The sequence below is a fragment of the Helobdella robusta genome (assembly GCF_000326865.2).
Source record: "Helobdella robusta unplaced genomic scaffold HELROscaffold_29, whole genome shotgun sequence".
NCBI classification, from domain to species: Eukaryota; Metazoa; Annelida; class Clitellata; order Rhynchobdellida; family Glossiphoniidae; genus Helobdella; species Helobdella robusta.
In genome coordinates this window covers 797,856-817,315 of record NW_008704475.1, presented here as the reverse complement: position 1 = coordinate 817,315, position 19,460 = coordinate 797,856, and the positions used below count along the sequence as shown (strand labels likewise).

The 19,460-nt window shown below is 32.7% G+C and overlaps 2 protein-coding genes across 2 annotated transcripts in view; both read right to left on the bottom strand.

Moving 5' to 3' along the window:
* Positions 1 to 2,410, bottom strand: part of HELRODRAFT_174235 (hypothetical protein) — a gene marked incomplete at both ends in the record, with an annotated part of 4,716 nt that extends 2,306 nt beyond the window's left edge. Inside the window, 2 exons of the mRNA XM_009020778.1 lie at positions 1,629 to 1,768; positions 2,336 to 2,410. Coding sequence (XP_009019026.1) covers positions 1,629 to 1,768; positions 2,336 to 2,410 — 215 coding nt within the window. The remainder of the gene's footprint in view (positions 1 to 1,628; positions 1,769 to 2,335) is intronic.
* Positions 2,411 to 5,783: 3,373 nt separating this feature from the next.
* Positions 5,784 to 7,478, bottom strand: HELRODRAFT_174234 (hypothetical protein; the record flags this gene model as incomplete). The annotated part of the gene is made up of 5 exons (XM_009020777.1): positions 5,784 to 5,884; positions 6,271 to 6,526; positions 6,592 to 6,730; positions 6,788 to 6,869; positions 6,968 to 7,478. The coding sequence occupies 5 exons, from the start codon at positions 7,476 to 7,478 to the stop codon at positions 5,784 to 5,786; spliced, it is 1,089 nt and encodes a 362-aa protein (XP_009019025.1).
* Positions 7,479 to 19,460: the final 11,982 nt, after the last annotated feature.

Here is a 19,460-nt window from a genome sequence, read left to right as displayed (position 1 = left end):
TCATTCACTCCTTTCTTCCTCAACGCCCATTCAATGACCTTCCTCGGTACTCGATCAAAAGCCTTTTCTAGATCCACAAAACACATGTACAATCTTCGTTTCTTCTTTCTATAATTCTCCTGCAACATTCTCGCCATGAACAACGCATCCACCGTTCCCCTACCAGGCATAAACCCACACTGCATTTCATTAACTGTCACCATACTTCTCAACCTCCTCTCAAGCACCCTCTCCACTACCTTCATTCCGTGCTCTAGTAATTTCACACCCCTGTATGACCCACAATCTCTCACATCTCCTTTGCCCTTATACAACGGCACCAGCACACTGTGTCGCCAATCCTCAGGTATACCTTCATCATCAAACATACTGTTAGCAATTCTCATCATAACTTCAATTCCTATCACCCCACTCGCTTTAATATGTTCAGCCGCCACTTCCGAAACCCCTGTCGCCTTACCTACTTCAAAATCAAATTGTGACAAATAATACGTGAGATCACCTAGTTTTTCATCTGGTCTAGCTTTAATATTCAATTTTTCTAAGGGTTTATGATCAGAGAAAACCGTGAATTTTTTTCCCATGAGCCAATGTTGACAATATTTTACTGCTTCTTTTATAGCTAAGCACTCCAAATGAATGGCTTTTTTTTTTATCATTTAATTTCCTTGAGAAATATGCACAAGGCTTTTCTTCTACATTATATTGTGGTTGCTTCAGGACAGCACCTATACCCGGTATACTAGCGTCTGTATAAATGTGTATTGGTTTGTCTGGATCAAAGATATTTAAAATGGGGCTCTTACAAAGTAGATTTTTTATGTTATCAAATGATTCTTGACATTTTTTCGACCAAATAAACTGTTCATCTTTTCTTAACAATTTATACAGTGGCTCTAATATAATTGATAAATTAGCCACATATTTTCCATAAAAATTAATTTTACCCAAGAACTGTCGAACATTTTAACGTGTTTTGGGGACATGAAAATTTTTTATTGCAATTAAATTATCTTTCAATGGAGTTACTGTGTTATTTTTTATTATATGACCCAAATATTTAACTGAGTCTTGGGCAAAGTTACATTTAGAAAATTTTAATCTGAATCCTTCTTTCAGAATCGCATCCAATAGCAAGGATAAGTGTTTCATATGTTCTGTAAATGATTCAGAAAATATTAAAATATCATCTATGTAATTAACAGTGAAGTCTGATAGTCCGTGTTTTCTAATGATACTACTCAATACTCTCTGAAAAATTGCTGGAGATGTTTTTAAACCAAATGGTAAGCAGGTCCATTGGAAATGAGTAACGAATGCAGTTTTTTTTCTGTCTTCAATTTTTAAAGGGATTGGCCAGAATGCAGAGTTTATATCCAATGTTGAAAAATATTTACAGTTCCTTTTTTTTTACCATTAAATCTTCGGTTAGCGGAAACGGATGTGATTGAGGAACTACGATTTTATTTAGGTCACGAAAATCTATGCATAATCTACATTTTCGTCCTTCTTTTTTATAAGCCAATGTTACTGGAGCTGCAAAAGAACTATAAGACTCTTCAATCAAATTTTTCTGTAATAATTTTGATACTTGCTGTTCTATTTCTTTTTTATTTTCAATACTACACCTGTATGGTCGTTTACTACAATATTTATCTACTTGTAAATCAATATGGGCGTCATATCCTTTCACCGTGCCTATGTCGTACTTATCTTTAGCAAAAAGTGTTTTATATTTTGAAATTATTTTATTAATTTCAGATTGTTGCTGAAAGTTTAGATGGTTTACTGAGATGTTGAAGCATGTCGTTTTTATATGTTCATTGAAATTTATTTTATTTTTACTTCCATCTTTCTTGAAATCTTGAATTGTTTGTCTGATTTCTAATTTTTCATTTTGACATAATTGAAATGCTCTTATACAATCTAATCCAATTAAAAAATCGTAATCAAAATTTTTTTTATCTATAACAAAAACATTAATATATTTTTCAATTTTAAAAATTTTTTTCTTTAAAGTCATTATTCCAATAGATTTTTTCACACCATTAATTAAATTAAATTTAATTAAATTAATTTAAATTTTCGTGTTTTATTATTCGTTAATTTTGAATTTATTGACAATAATTTTGAATTTATTAAAGATACATTTGATCCTGAGTCATAAATTCCTAAAGTTTCTAAAGTATCATTTATTGTCAATTTTATTTTGATTAATGGTGGAATTACAAGTTTTTTGGACTAGTTTCATTTAACTGGATTTCTAATTCAGAATTGTTATTGCTTTTAATGTGGTCTCTTAGTGGTCGATCACTGTTTTTGTTTTTGAACCAACACCGTGATTCTGGATGACAGCGAGTTCTTTTTTCTTCTTTTTCACAAATTCTGCATGGCCGCCGGTCTGTGTCATGTTTCTCCTTAATGTTGCTTTCAAAACTGATAATCTTTTTTTCAAAATTTTTTTTTTACTAAATGCTCTAAACCTCGAATATTATTAAATAAATCTTCTGTTTCTTTTAAATTATCTCTATCTATTTTATCCGCTATAAAATATGGTAGCGATTAAATCAATGAGGGTTTGTTTATCCATTGGTTTATTTAATTCTAATAATAATCTTTTTTTTTGTGCATATGCTAATAATGATGAGTCTTGTTTGTGTTTAAATAAAATTGCGTACCGGACTGGCGACCAACCTTTGTCAGCATAGGTTTCACAAAAGTTTTTTTTCCACATCCACCAATCTGAATTTACACTATACTTTATTAGCATAGAACTGTACCAGTCCATGCACGTTTCCTCTAAAAATAACCTCCTCAGAGCCTCAATTTTTTTGTATCTTCATTTATTTCTAAACGAGCACATTCTGTTTCAAAAATATTCATCCATTGAGAAACATTTGATGTTTTTCTTGAAAATTTATCCATTACAAATGTTCTCGTTAGGTTTCCTATATGTTGAGGTTTATTTATTTCCTTGGTCGTTTCTGTAAAATTCTCCAATATTTTTGACAGTGTTTCTTCAGAAATTCCAGTCGTATCTGTCAGTTTCGGTGTTTCCGCAGTAATTTCCTCTAGTAAATACTCATTTAACTGCATATTTCCATTTTCATCTATATAAACATTTCTTATTTTTGGTGTTAATGAAATCCATACTTGTCTTTTTTCATGTCTTCTTTGTAATGTAGTTTTTACTTTCAGAAAAGTTTCAGTCTTCATAATTGTCTTCATGAAATTTTACCGGCTGAAGTTTATCCGGAATTGCAAATATGCGGTTGTTCATATCCGTAATTGAGGTTATGCATATTACATTTGTTTTTGGATCTTCGTTCGATTTTACAATGAATTCAAATTTCAATTTGTCCATGGTTCAATAGCTGTAGAATTGTTGTTTTATAATAGAGTTCGGCATATAACAACTAAATTGTGTTGCTCTGAAAAAGAGAAACAACAATTAAAGCTATTATATATAATAACCAATATTAACTAAGACCTAGAAGAAATATTCAAAATATCCAAATAATTTCAACTCAAACAAAAAGTTAAATTTAATCTGTCAAACGTAAAACTTAAGAAATATTCAAAATATCCAAATAATTTCAACTCAAACAAAAACTTAAATTTAATGTGTCAAACGTTTCACAATTTACACAATAACGTTATACACCATAACTCAATTCATAATGAAGTGGAAATCCTTCATTACATATATATATATACATATATTTTTTACAATATTCTATAAATTCTACCGAATGTTTGGTGTTAATATGTTTGTAGTTCGTTTTTTCAATTTTTTTCACTAAAGTTTTTTGGTGAACGTTTAGTTTATTAAAAGTCAAAATAAACTTATTTTCCGAATTCATGCTGCAAATAAGGCCATATTTCGATTCTTAATGAATCATCATCAGTGCTTTTTGCTGTTTATATAGGGAAATATTGACTTTGTCAAAATGAACTTTGATGAAGATTGACTTTGTCAAAGTGAACTTAGATGGAAATTAGGTGTCAGGTTTCTTTATTGGCTGGTCATCTTCTTTGGTCTCCTTTTCTTCATCGATAGCATCATATTCTTCTTTGTCACTATTTACAATGCTAGTTTTTATTACTTCTTGGTTTCGTTGCTGGTTATGCGCCGGGTTGGAAGTGAGGTTGTCATTTTTTGTTGTATATTTATTTTTGGTTTATTGATGTCAATTAGGACTGCTTCTGCAATTTTAAGATGCGTGTAGTTGCTGTTCTAGTATATTACTTTGGTGTTACTGTCTAGGATTTCACGGCTAATAGTGATTGAGTGTGTTGAGTCCAAATGAGATTTGATAGTACCACTCTGTTTATGCATCGTAAGCCTTCTAGTCAATGAGGTAGTAGTAATCCCGATATATGAGTCACGTTGACATGTACAGCCGTCAAAGGGGCAATTAAATTCATATATTACGTGATTACGCCTTAGCACAGAGTTATCTCTAGGACTACAGTTGTTTTTCAGTATTAGGTGAGACGTCTTTTTATTGTTGTAATATATTCGGAGTTTAACTTTATTATTTGGGTTGGTTGGTGTGACATTTTTATTGATGATACGTTTAAGAATAGCTTCATCTACTTTGTATGCAGTTGACATGTGATTTCTGTAATACAAGATGACGTCGTTATCTTGATTGTTGGTACTAGGAAGGTTATTGTTGTGTAGTAATTTGCCTTTAACAATCTTTTCAATAGAATAAGTCTTATATCCATTGTTTACAAGCAGGTTAGTGACTTTTTAATTCGGCGTCGCGATTTTCAATATTGGAAGAGTGTGTGAATGCCCGGTTTACAAATGATTTTATTGTGCTGTTTTTAAATTGTTCGGTACATTCACTTTGTCCATTCAAACAAATTCCTGTATTTGTTTCTTTGACATAGACCGCAGTCTTGAATCGTTCTTCGCCACGGGTGACCAACACATCAAGGAAAGGTAAACGTTGTTCTTTTTCAATTTCAATGGTAAATCTTAGTTTTGATTTGTTTAAGGTACCAAGAAGTTGGGTGATTTGTTCAGGATCGTTAAAAGAGACAAAGATATCATCAACGTATCTAGTGTAGATATTTGGTTTTAAATTTGCATTTTTTTTGAAGGTCTCATTCTCCAGATGTCCTAAGTAAAAACTTGCAAATAGGACGCCAAGGGGGGAACCCATAGCGACACCATCGATTTGCTTGTAAAGTTTGCCTGTGGGGCTGTGGAATGGTGCTTCGGTAGTGCAAATTTGAAGAAGGGACTTCAAAAATTAAAACATTCAGTTGACTTTTCGGTCACTTTCAACTTGTCACTTTTTTAAAATCATCGGCGCTATGCATCTAACCAACTTCATTTTCAACACTTGTCTCTTTTCCTAATAATTTATTAATCGTTTGCCATAAGTATTTGGAATTCTTTTTAAATTGACATGTTTTCGCGAACCAAAAACTCCTTCGTTTCACTGAGTAACAAACATTCTTTTGTTTCATTGCCAGTACCCAATCAACTTTATCATTATACAACCAGTAGTTCTGAACCTTCTTTCTTTTTTTCGACACATTTGCTTAGCCTTTTTGCAGTCACTGTCAAACCATGGGGCAGTCGGGACATGTTTCCAACGAACTTCATGAAGTGGAGCAACATCGTCAGCAATTTTTAAAAGCTCTTCATTGAATATTTTAAAACCCAATTCGACATCATCATCCTGTCCATAATGTTTCGAGATAGGTGAGCACCTCAAAAGCTCAGTCAGACGTTTTTTATCCACCCATTTCCAGGATCTGATCTACGATTTCTTGAAAATGACTGGAGTCGGATTGATTAAAAATTGACCAGTTACTAAACCATGATCTGAGTAGATACCAGATGGGTGCACCAATATATCTTCTAAAAAAAAAAACCATCCGATGTGACAATTAAATCCAGGGTATCCCCAAGCACATGGGTAGACTGATTAATTCTATTGACTAGATCAAAACTAGAGAAAATATCAGCAAGGGCCGTTGCATATATATCTGACGAAGTTTCTACGTGTATGTTGAAGTCACCTGCAACTACAATGCTGCAACATAAAAGTGTGATTTGTTCTAAAACTAAAATTAATTCTTCAAAAAATAATTTAGCAGGAGGAGCAGAACCTGGCCTATAAATCACCAAAAAAATTGCTGAAGTTTTCCGTAATGTCAATTTAAAATATATCGCTTCAAATTTAATTATCACTGGCAATGGAATTTTTACACATTTAAAGTGGTTTCTGAAATACGTTACCAAACCACCATGCCCAGGATCATTTAGCCTAACTTGTTCCAAAAAACTAAAATCACGTGGCTTTGCCAAACTAAGACAAATATTTTCAGAGGATTTATGCCAAGTTTCTGTAAGCATCAAAACATCCAAGCCATCATTGAGCAGCCCATGAACATCATCAACATTTGGACCCAAAGATCTAATGTTTAACAGACCCACCTTAATTTTATTGACATTACCAGAAGAGTTGAAAACTAAAGACGCACAATCAGAGCTAGTATGCTTTAGTTTTTTGTTGAATATTTTTGTATTTTTATTATTCTCAAATTTGACGGATCTCCCCTCACCCTATACAAAAATTCCCCCGACTCCTGTTTCTGTTTATCTTTTGCTTCAGCTACCAGTTTTTTACATTTCTCACGCTGTTTTTTAGTGAAGTCATGGCTTATGCTTACATTTTTTAATTCGTCACTCAATTGTTTCATCCTCACACGATTTTACATTATCATGTTTTTCATAGACTTTTCTTTAAACTCAATCAACATCGGACGTGGGTTGTCACCTTTTTTGCCAATTCTGTACATTTTCTTAATATCACTTTCCTTGATTTCATCATTTGTAATGACTGAAAGCAAATTCATAACAATTTTTTATCATCATTGCGAGCATCAGCAGAGTTAGTTTCAGCTTCACTGAGCCTAAATAACACAACATTGCACTCACGGTTTATTGTTTCGACATTGTTTTTAATTGATTTGACGACATTGTTCAGAGCCAACGTAGTCGATTTAACTTCTTCTTTGATGGTTCCCTTTACATCTCCAGTCCAATTCTTTTTCAAACCCCCTTCAACATCTTTAATCTGCGTGTTTACATTTGTTACCGACTTATCAAATTCAACAATTTTGTTGGCCATTTTGCTTAAATTTGCGTCAATTAAAGCCAACTCACGACGAAAAGAACTTAGCTCATCACTAAGCTTATCTTGGTTAAAAACTATTTCATTTTGGGATTTTTGCAGATCACAAATCTTTTTAAAGCCTTCTTTAATGTCCTTAACGCAGCTATTGCCGAGCCAAAATAAATTTGGATCGGATACTACTGCTGTCAAGAATTGAGCATCAGTCGGAATACATTTGATGTGGTTGCCGTCACCACATATGCCACAACAAATTAACTCTTTGTTACTTTCTTTGATTTTAACATTACATTTGTTGCATTTATCTTTCGACATATTCAACAGTAAATTATCTCACTATATCTAATAGTCTGATAAAACAATACAGGTTATCCTATAACGTTTACAAAATTAAATTCCTTCTTTTGTCGATTAAACAAGAATTTACAATTAAATCAACTTAACTTAAATTAATTGAGACAAAATTAACATCAAACAATTAACGCAAACAAATTATATTGGTGCGATAATGAATGACGACGAAAAAGTGTTGAATTTTGTTGATAGGCTTTCAAAATTACGAAAAATTGTACTATTGTTGATGGGTGTTGCCCTCTGTAAGTTGTTGTACACAACAACTTAATTAGAGTTATCATTAAGGCGTCGAGTTTTTAATGGTGTAATCAATTTTTGTTGTATGTTTATTTGAGATTTATTAATAGATTAGGATAGCTTCTGCAATTTTTAGGTCATCGTTGTTGTTGCCTTGCGTCTCGGATATCGGCTCATTGGATAAAACGGAGGCTGAGCCAAATTTGCCACTGCGATTGGATTTAGCCATGTCTATTATTTTGAGTTATGTGGGGTTGATGGGGCAGCTAAACAGATGTGTAACATCATCAGGATATTGATGGACAGATGTTGGTGAGCCCACTGTCGATTCTGGGTTTGTAGCTGCCATGTAAGATGCGGTAGAGCGGAGTTGGGATAATATAGAGTCCTTCTGATTGCTCCAGGCAAACTTTATACTGACTCGTCTTTTTTTGAGGTTTGCGGCGGCCATCCATTAAGTAGCACCGAAGCTTAGTGTAACCGCGGACCGAGCAGCTTTGCTGTGAGGGATGACGGATGCAGCCTTCAGTCTGACATTGTTTGTTCATTGTTGTAGGAAGCAATAATTGTATTGTTAGTGACCATTTTAAACGGAAGGTTTTTTTTATATTGCGTAAGGAGGATCCTGTGTTAGAATGGCGCGGCAAGGGTGCTTCGGACTAAATGCTGCATCACTGAGAGCATCTGGCACTTACTTGGAGTGCGTTTGAATAGGAAGGTGATGAGAGAAAAGAGCAGTTAGAAATAGTCAACGGAACAGGTTGGTTGCGTTAGATTGCTTCGATGACGAAAAACCGACAAAAGTTATCGTGGCTGGACTGGGTTGCTGCAGCAGTTTGCTGGAGACGGTCGGATGGATGTCCTGTAGATCGCTCCATTTGGTTCCATCACAAGAAATTGTTGATCCAGAGCAATTTTTAGGTTATGGCGTTGTTGTTTTGATAAGTTATTTTTTTTGTTGTCAAAAAATTGGCGGGTTATTGGAGTTGCATGCGTTGAATGTAAATGAGATTTGATGGCTCCTTTCAAATCTCACTTATAGGGATGAAGATTTTTCAACCGGCTCATTGCGGGTGTGGTCGTCTACATATCATGCATCGTCTCTCACCACGACCACAAGTGCATTATTGTGAACACCTCATTCGTGAAAGGCTAGACGCGTTGCGTCTTATGGGACTCATCAGTAGCCCGAGTTTAAACATCAACTTAGTGCCTTTGATAAGTAGATAATATTGCAAACTAAGGTGTCTTCTTTAGTTAATTCACAAAATGCATTTTTGTCGTTAGAGACATACTGCTACTCTGCCGAATAAATGAATTTTTTTAGTTAAAAATTAAAAAGCTTAAGTAGAAATTTAGTAAAAAAATATTTTCACCCACATACGTACTTGATGCAAGTCACCACACCTTATCATTTATTTTGTTTTGTTCCATTCTTTTCCAGTCTTCTTTTTCACTTCTAACACATTAACTTTTGGAAACCAAATTTTTAATTTAAATTGTCCATTTTGTAACATTTGTGAAGTATGATATGGTTTGGGTTCTGTGTTTGTTAACTATTCAATAGTTTTTAAAAAATAGTTAAATTTTTTAAATACTTAAAGCGTAAATTTTTTTGGTGTTTTTTAATTTGCAAAACAAATATTGAATTTAGATGTTTAGCCGAATATTTCCCACTATTGTTGTATTTTATGACTTTTGATCGTTTTTCTTTTTTTTCTTGCTTATATCTTATTTTTTAATAAAATTATCATGTATTTGGCTTGAAAAAATAACAAAAGCTGTTACGGTCAGTGGACATTCTTTTTTCTGTCTTAGTCTAAGGTGTCATCTATCTATTTTCTATAAGAAACGTGACTCATGTCATGTAATGCAAGCAATTCACATTTTTTGGCTTTTTTTCATGTATCCAATCCCAATTATCTCATTAATCGAGTTTTTTTTAATTTGGATATGTTTATCAGAATGTTTTTGATTATATTTTAAAACTATATTTGTAGATGAAAGCTTCTTGTTGGATGAAAGTGAAAGAGCAGTGCAAGGTGGAAATGGTAAATCGAAATTAGCTACATATGCCAATGAGGATATGTTAGAAGAATGGCGTGTTGAACTAACCAAGGTAACAAATTTTTATTTGTTTTAATCATAATGATTGTCTAGAATCATGTTTATTTATCTTAGTTAATTTTTTGCTGGTAAGTAAATTTCAATGATACGTTACTAGTAAAACTGTCATGTATCACTTTAAAAGTAAATCTACTCTGTCACTCTCTATATTGTTGCGTTCAGCGAAAACTATCGATAAACTACAATTTAATTATGTAATTTTCGTTTATTCTTTGTTATACTTTCAATGATCTTTCTATGATCGGGTGGTGCGATGGTGAAACGGTCAAGATGCCTGGTATTTTTGGTGCTGTGTCGGGGTTCGAATATAAAGAAATCCACGCCTATCACATGCTAAAGTGTGTGATGCGTTGTTTTACGTGTATTTATACACTGTGTGTTTGTTCTGTATAAAATGACATTATTGTTGTTATTGTTATCCTTCATGACCAGACTAAGGAATATATAAGGTTTCACATTCGTTGATCGCTGAAGCAAACGTCTGAGTACCCAAACAAGAGATTCAATTGTACATAATGAAAATCCATATAAGCTATCACTTACATACTGTTCCAAAATCAACCAGAACAGAAAATACTTTGATTCAAAGTAATAAAAATTAACGAAAAATGTTGTTTATCACGTTGGAGACGTCAAGAAATGTGAGACGAAAAATTGCCAGCTGTTTGTCATCACACCAGATAAAAATTTGCCTCCAGTTCTCTCGAGGTAGGACGTTGACTACATGACCACACGAGGTAGGACCACATTGGCCCAACATCTGTTTAATTCGTTTTTCAGTGAACAAATTTTTTTTCCAAATTACCATTCCTTCGATAAAATTATCAACGAGAACCTGTTAAGCTAACTGAATATCAGCTTTGATCTGCTCATTTATGTCAGATAACTTCTAAATATCAGCAGTAGTTTCATGTGATGTTTTTCCACTTACCAGAGACGTCATTCAGACATTCACTCATTTACTTTCAAGCTTCTATCATACATTTTCAAACAAACATCACAAAATATTTAAAGTTTTTTATTCTCCACACACGCTGAGCAAGATTAACAAGCACATTCGAACTTTTAACATGAGCAGCAAAAGCATCTCAGACACAACATTTGACAACATCTCTAACACCATCCTTTTTAATTTTAGTACATATCAAACGTTTAGTAAACAATCTTAGTTTATAATTTCTATTCATAACTTTTATTTTTCTTATGATTTTTATTTTCTACTAATATTTTTTAATTTAAATTTAAGCTAATGTAATATCAAGGGATGTACATGTAGTTTCATGTGATGTTTTTCCACTTACCAGAGACGTCATTCAGACATTCACTTTCAAGCTTCTATCATACATTTTCAAACAAACATCACAAAAATATTTAAAATTTTTTATTCTCCACACACGCTGAGCAAGCAGTATTAGACTCATTGCTTGGAAAACTCCGTTGTATTGCATTTACGCTCGTTATTATTCGTTATTATAACTTCGTTCATAGGTTTTCAACGAGTTATTCATTGTTTCCATACTTATAATTAGTCTGAAGGACCACATCAAATCTACCCAAATCCAGCGTCGTGCTGGTTTAGATGATATAAAGGACGAATGCCGGCAACACCGTCTGCGGTCGTTTGGTCATGTCAAACGAAGTGGAAACAGTGCCATAATTTCTCTTGCAGATGTTAAAGTACCTGGCACACGTCCCAAAGGCCGTCCAAAGAAGTCATGGTCGCAAACAATCGAGCAAGACATGAAAGCTCTAAATTTAAATGAAATGGATACAACTGATCGTCTAATTTGGCGCAAAAAGTTGATGGCAAAGAAAACAACGTCCTACCTCGGGAAACCGGGTCTCTTGACGCAAAACGAAGATTGATTGATTGATATATATCAAACTAGTTGACCCAGTGAACTTCGTATTACCTGCAAAAATTTAAATCACTAAGTTCAATATTATTCTAGTTTTTTTCAAATTGAATATTAATATAATTCATTGAGTCCGCCTTAGAAATAAAAAAAAATACTTAGTTGCGTTTATCAAAAAAGTTTATCAACATTTTAACGGAGCTGGTAAGGTCAATAACAATTCTTCAAATATAAATCACCAATAATACACTACTCTTGGTTGCTGAACTGTCTCATTCGACACGTGGACCATCTGTTGAATCGCGACTCAACAGATGGTCCACGTGTCGTTTCCATGGTTTTTCATACCCATCAACTTGAACTATGTAGGTTTTCCATTTGCCAACTTATGTAGAACGATTCCAGGTACCCAAGTTGTTTTATTCAGTCGAAATTTTCTAACCCAGACTCTGTCTACAGGCTAAAAATTTCGATTACCAGTTCCAACGTTTGCCTGCTTTTCTTGTGACTTTTTAACATTATGTTTTTAACATTATTATTTTTAACATAGCATCCTAAACATAGACATAAGACGTCTTCCTATCATCAGTTGCGTTGGTGAATAACCGGTCGTTGAATGTTGTGTATTTTTATAAGTTAATAAAAATCGTAAAATGCGATGCATAAGTTGTTCGTAAGGCATTTCTTGTACTTCAATAACCGCTTTGAAAATACGAACAAATCTTCTCCATTAGATCGTGAGTGATATGGTGAAGTGCGGATATGCTTAATGTTAAACTCCTACAAAAAGCTTGGAATTCTTTCGAAGTAAATTGTGTTCCGTTATCTGATACAATTTCTGCAGGAACCCCAAATCGAAGTAATTGTAACAGTGCTTCTACAGTGTTCTGTGAAGTAGTTTTTTGTATAGCGATAACTGACCATTTTCTTCTTGCATCCACTACTATAAGCCAATAAAGTTTTTTCGTCGTCCAGCATAATCAATAATCATAATCAGCTGACTCAAACTATTCAATGGCTATCATATACTCAGCGCATATGATACGGTGTTTGCGCGTGCACATAAATACATAAACAGCCTTTGTGGCGAAGATGGCTGCTTCAAATTAACGGATAAAGATATGAAGAACATAATAAAAGATATATAGATAATATATCTGTAACATTGTAAGTGGTAACTGTAATGTCAGAACTGCAATAATAAAGACTAAAAAAAATATAATCGATGCCATGGCTTCTCTGGAAATATCCACGGGTGAACCATAGCTACTATTGCTTCAGGTCGAACGCTCTGGCAGTGTGAACAAATTTTTACCACCTTTTCGATGTCGACATCTATGTTAGGCCACCATACAAAGTTCCGAGCCAGATTTTTCATTCTAACTATGCCTGGATGTCCTTGATGCAATTCTTCTAAGATGGTTTTCCGTATACTTTTTGAAATAATTATTAATTTGATTAAATGCCGCTTGTAAGTTTCCAAAACCTCGTTCCCATCTTCTTCAGGCCATTTTCCGTAAGCTGAAATACGTGATAATTTGTGTAGTACAACATCTTTTTTCATAGCCTCATCGAGTTGTTGATGTGAAAACAAGCTGGACCCCAATTCGTCGACATCATGAATTTCAATGTTAAAAATATCGATCTCAGTGTCGTCTAAAGGTAGACGAGATAACGCATCAGCATCACCGTGTTGGGTCGTTGACTTGTACTGAATTGAATATTTAAAACCTTTGTAAAATTAAAGTCCATCTTTTATTAATTAACTTAAATTGTTTTATCAATTATTTATCACAATTTAGCAATTTATGTTTGTCGCGTAATTATGTAAGTTGAACGACTATGTATGCATACTTAGCAAATTCATAACGGTCTTAACTATAACTATTTATTGCCAGCTTGAATATGAAATACAAACATTAAAGTCTGTTTTGAATTCCAAACATCGTGAAGCTGCCGAACTAAGACGAAAGTTGGGTATCACACAAATGACTGAACTAAAACAAGATTTTCAATATGGCATTCAAACAGTTAAAGAATCAAATGCGTAATTTTTAGCGTAATTTATGTTTGTTAGAGATTTTTTAATTATATCTTTGTATATTTTTTTTTAAAGTTATCAAAAGACAAGCTTGGCTTTTAAAAGTTTTGGAAGTTTTGCATCTCAAAAATTTGGTAACTTCAGGTGTGGATGATTTATAATTTTTAAAAATTTAAAATATGTTTGTTTATGTTGATGTATTTGTAATTAAAGTGTGTTTGTTGATGTTAAGGTATTTATTTTGAATTTTATTTTAGTTGATTTAGATAATTTGGTCAAGATTATTTTTTTATTTGGAATTTCATTATGGAAGGTTTTATTTTTATTACTGCTATTGTTTTTTTTTTGTTTTTATCTAGAAATTCTACTGCTTTCAAAACGATGGAAGACAAAGTTGGAACCGCTTATGCCAATGTTAAAGTACGTTTTTCATAAATTGTAAACATTTTAATTTTAAAATGTATTATTGTTATCATAAATTGATTGAACATTTTTTATACGAAGTTCAAGAGTTATCTAAGACAATTTAGTTCATAAAATATGTTGAATTATACACATTTTTAATTTTTTTAAATTGTTATTTACATTTTAATGTTTTTTTTTAAATATAACAATTAGAATTAAATATTTAAATCTGAAGCATTCAAAGTCTGTTGACCAGTTGAAACACCAACTGGTTGGTTGATTGGTGGGTCGGTTGATTAGTGGTTTGGTTGATTAGTGGGTCGGTCGATTAGTGAGTCGGTTGATTAGTGGGTCGGTTGATTGGTGAGTCGGTTAATCGGTGAGTTGGTTGCTTGTCTGCATGATTTGTTCTTATAAGTAATATAGTTCGTTTGCTAATTAATTGTTGTGTTAGTTCCTTCGTTATTATCTTTATTTTTAAATTTTATTTTTAAACATTTCCGTTTATTTGCTTGATACACAACCCTAAGTTTTTCATTTCTGCTTATCTTCTTTTTTTTTAAATTGATGTTTTGGTACATTTTCTTTCATTTCAAGTTTGTTATAATTTTGATTTTTAATTTTCCAAATTTCTGAAAATGTTCTGTTTCTGCAACAAATTTTTTGAATTATTTTTTTATGCTATGCACTTTTATTTATTTTTAGGCGCTTTTTTATTATATAGCACCGACACATGCAAAGTTGCACACAACTGGTTCCATGCATGCATCATGTTGGATCAAGCATATCAAAAAGTCCTTAGCTTATAAACGGACTACTAAAATCATACAAAATTAAATGCAAACTTTATAAACAATAAATCAAAAATCTAAATTATTCTAATTATATTCTTTACAAACTATTATTATTTTTATTCTTTATTCTCTACAAACCTAATTTTGTCTCATTATTAATGAGTGCTGTATATTGTTGTAACTAAGCACGATCGTCAAGTTATTTGATCTTCCGCAGGTTCACTGATTTCTGATAAATAAACAACTGTTTTAATCAAACACAGACTTTTTTAAACGTTTATTTCAATGCCAACAGTAATAGAACAAACGAATTATTTGCAAATTAGAAAATGCCAACGGTAATAAAACTAACGAATTATTTGCAAATTACAGAATTTGCTTTTACAATAATTTGCAGCTCAACTCGATCATTCCAGCACAAACTCTCCCTCCACAACTCGTGCTGAGCTTATAAATAGCAGTTTTTTTAATCCTACAAAGATATCTGACCTTAACATAGAATTTTAAAATCAAGATAAAAACAATCGATTGAATCATATTGCGCAATTTGCAAAACAGCATTTTGACCATTGCAGCGGATATAACAATATATTACATTCAATATTTATGCTCACTGAAGAGATCACCGGTCAATATTTATATGGTTTATGTATATCTTTTTATTGCTATGATATGAGTAATATATATTATGTGTATATGTGAATATAATGTTTGTAAATTTCGGCAACATTCATTCTTTTTAACGTTATTAAGCTTTTTATTTAAATTTTCTATTTTACGAATTAATCTTTTTTTCATTTAAATTCAAATTAAAAATAAGTTCACCAAGATTCATGTTTTATTGAATTAAAAACTATTTTTCGAAAACTATTTTTCATAATCATGGACATTAAGTTAAGTTTAAATTGAAGCAATATTCAAACTGACTTGTGACGTCATACAGATATCACCGATTTTTGGTTTTTGTTTTGTGTAGCGAGGAACGAATGAGGTTTAAATGAGAATCTTTTTTTTACTTTCTTTAATAAATAAATAAATGCTTTTCTTGTTAATTTTAGCATGTTGCTTTCAAATCTGTAATCCACTTATTTGTATCACATAAAAATGTTGAGAAAACTTCAATTGAAGTTTTACACACTTTCATCAGTCACTTTAATAGTTATACCCATTATATAGTCATTAAAATATGTAAAAAAAAATTTCTATAATCATTTTTGTTAGTCAAGAAATGTCGTTTGATTGAAAATGAATAGCAAATAATTAAATAATTTATCGTCTCTGATTAAAATAAAACAGGTTGATTTAATTTATTTAAATAAAAAGTTTATGGAGGAAGGTTGAATTTTTGCAAACAGTCTTTCGACAGCGTTTAACCTCTGGGGACATCACGTTGCAACAACCGGCAGTAATCTGCAAGCATTGCATTACTCCATAGTTCCTGGTTAAAGCAAATTCCTAGTTAAACGCTATTCATGTTCACCACGGATTTCGCTAAGACATCTATGGAAAAATCAAAATGTGAATCAGGAAGACGAATTTTAAGGGACGTAATTGAAAGGCGTTGAAAGGCATGTTCAACAACCTTTTCATAGTTACTATACTATTATCATTTTACAACAAATTAACAACAAGAGATTCGAGCTCCACTCATGCCTCAATATCTTTTCCATTTAGTAGTTTTTGAAAATGTTTATCACTTTTCTGACCAGAGGGCCCACAAACATATTTTCACTCAATCAGCATATCAGGAAAAGAACTTCATTACAAGACACCTTAAATATATTAGCACTCAATAAAACTCTATCATTTACTCAATTTTGTTTTCTTTTTACTTATCGATCACCTCACTAACTCACTAAGTCATTATCTAGTCCATTAATAAATTACTTTTTTTATATGTCCTTTTATGCCATTAGTTTATTTTATTTTCAATACTTTTCATGTTTAAACATTTTTTTACTCCATTATTTTTTTATTTTTTTCTTTACCATTTTATACTATTGCCTTGCATGCTTTAACAGTTTCTGCATCTGTCAAATCCTGATTTTCTTTAAATTATTGATAAAAAAAATCTATTTTTGATTAAAAATGGTTAGCAAATGAACTGATAAGAGTTTGGCATTCGTCAGAAGAATTTACTGGTTGAGGATGAGTGTAAAAGTGATTGTGAAGTGATCGCTAAAGCTGGCTAGGATTGCTGGATGATCAGAGCTTGTCTCTTTTTTGCGTTTGCTTCAGAGGTTTCAACAACAAACACACACAGCGTATATGAATACGCGAGCAAACCACGCATCATACACATTGCATATGATAGGCTGGGATCTCTTTGTATTCGAACCCAGTCATTGCAATAGCAAGACCAGGCGCCTTTAGCCATTGAGCCATCACGCCGCCCCATTGAATCCGCTCTTGATTGAAATCCTAGAAGCCTCTAGCGATCCTATATTTTTCCTAATCTCTACAGAACAGCCCTGGCTGCTATTTTTTTTGAGTCGTTTTCGTTTCAACTGCAGTGTTCGAGAGACAATAATTGGGATGGGAGCTACTTCTGATCAATGTACTTTTAATTAGAGCATGCTTTTAGAGTGTATTGTTGATAGAAGTTGATACGGCCGATGTAAAATCATCAGTATCGAGGTTGAACAAAAGATGTTCATCGCGGATTTTAATGAGGTTTAGCTCAAACGCCGACGAGTCTAGTTGGCGGAAACTTTGACGATGTCAAATGATGATTGACGGGGATGGCTTGCTTAGTGAGATGCTGAAGACAATGAGACTGAAGTCGGAAAATGAGCAGTCACTGATTACTATGTTATTGATGATGTTGCGACGAGTATACTTAAGGATGAGATCAAGGATGCCGCCGCTATAAAATATTTATAAATATATGATTAGTTCCAATCCATACATTCATTCATAAATGCCACTTTTTTCCTTAATTGCTTGCCACAAATGCCACAACCTTGCAACTTGACATTATACACTTTTTTTTATATTTACCGTATTAGGGTAAAATTTATTCAATTTAGTCATTGATAAATGCACATTTTGAGTCAACCCGAGGGAGTCGATTACTGTTGATAGATATCGGTTTGCTGACTACGGGATTGAAGTCCTCTCATACGATAAATAGAAGGTCTATAGACTGATGATAAATTCTATGTGGTCGTTGAACTGGTTGATAACCGTCCTGGCGGTCTGTAGATGAAACTATGAATGATGACGAATATTTACTAAATTTTGCAGTCTAACATTCAAACACGTTTTATGCTGCGTTGGAGGTAAATTGTTGTAGACCACCACCATGTTTGTCTTTAGAGAAGCCTCAATGAAAATGACAAATGGAATACCATGGGGGTGCCAAATCCATTGGTTCTTTGATTAAACGGTATAAGATAAATAAAACAGAACATGGTAAAATAGATCAGATGATGATGAAAATTTCAAGTTTTTCATTCGAAATGATTTATTTCAGGCTGCGAGTTCAGGAGGCCACATTTTTAATTTCTTTGATGACAACTGTGATTAGTTCTAATTTATACATTCATTCGTAAATGCCACTTTTTCTTTAATTGTTTGCCACAACCACTATTAAGGAACATTATACACTTATGTCTTTTCTGCCCTGCCAAACACATCCAAACGATGTACCACATCTGTTCAGCTGTCCACAGAATCCCACTGTCTTCAATCCAATAGATCTGTGGAGAAACCCGGTCGCGGTGGCGAACTGGCTCAGGCCTCGCCTGGAACCCAAGTCCGACTCCTAGGAAGGGCAACAACCACAACAACATTATACACTTTTATATATTTACCGTTTTAGGGTAAAATTTATTCAATTTAGTCATTAATGGGCCCAAAATATGGGATGAAATATTACCTACTGCTGTAAAAAATATTTGAAAATTTGTTTTATTAATAAAAATTTTGAAATATTTTCTTAAATATTTTTAGCACTTCATTTAATCAAGTATTTCATAATTTTTTATAGTTGTACTCTCTAAATCAGTATGGTTTCCTTGATTAAATATTGTCATTCTTTCTTTCTACATTTGCTATTTCCGTTTTATTTGCCCTATTTAAAAAATGTCGATAATACTTCTTTAATTTGTCTTAAGTTTATTTTAATTTTTAAATCTTCACGTTAGCCTACACAGGATTATTATTGTCTTATACCGGTCCCTGAAAATCAGCTACATTCAGCTATATTTTATTATATTGTGTTGATTTTGAATGATTTAGAATAAATTAACTATTCGATTTGATTTTAACTTGAAAGGCACATACATGGTTTTGCATTGCAGCATTTGAATAAATTCTGTATTAATTTTTAAATCAATCGGCAATAAGTATCAAATCCTGTCTGCCACAAATTGCGATTTTTTGGAGAATGGACTGGACAATGCTGATCTTTATCGACTTCCTTCGGTTGAACAATTTTTATTTAAAGTTTATTCTCTTCGATGACCAATAAAGTTCTTTC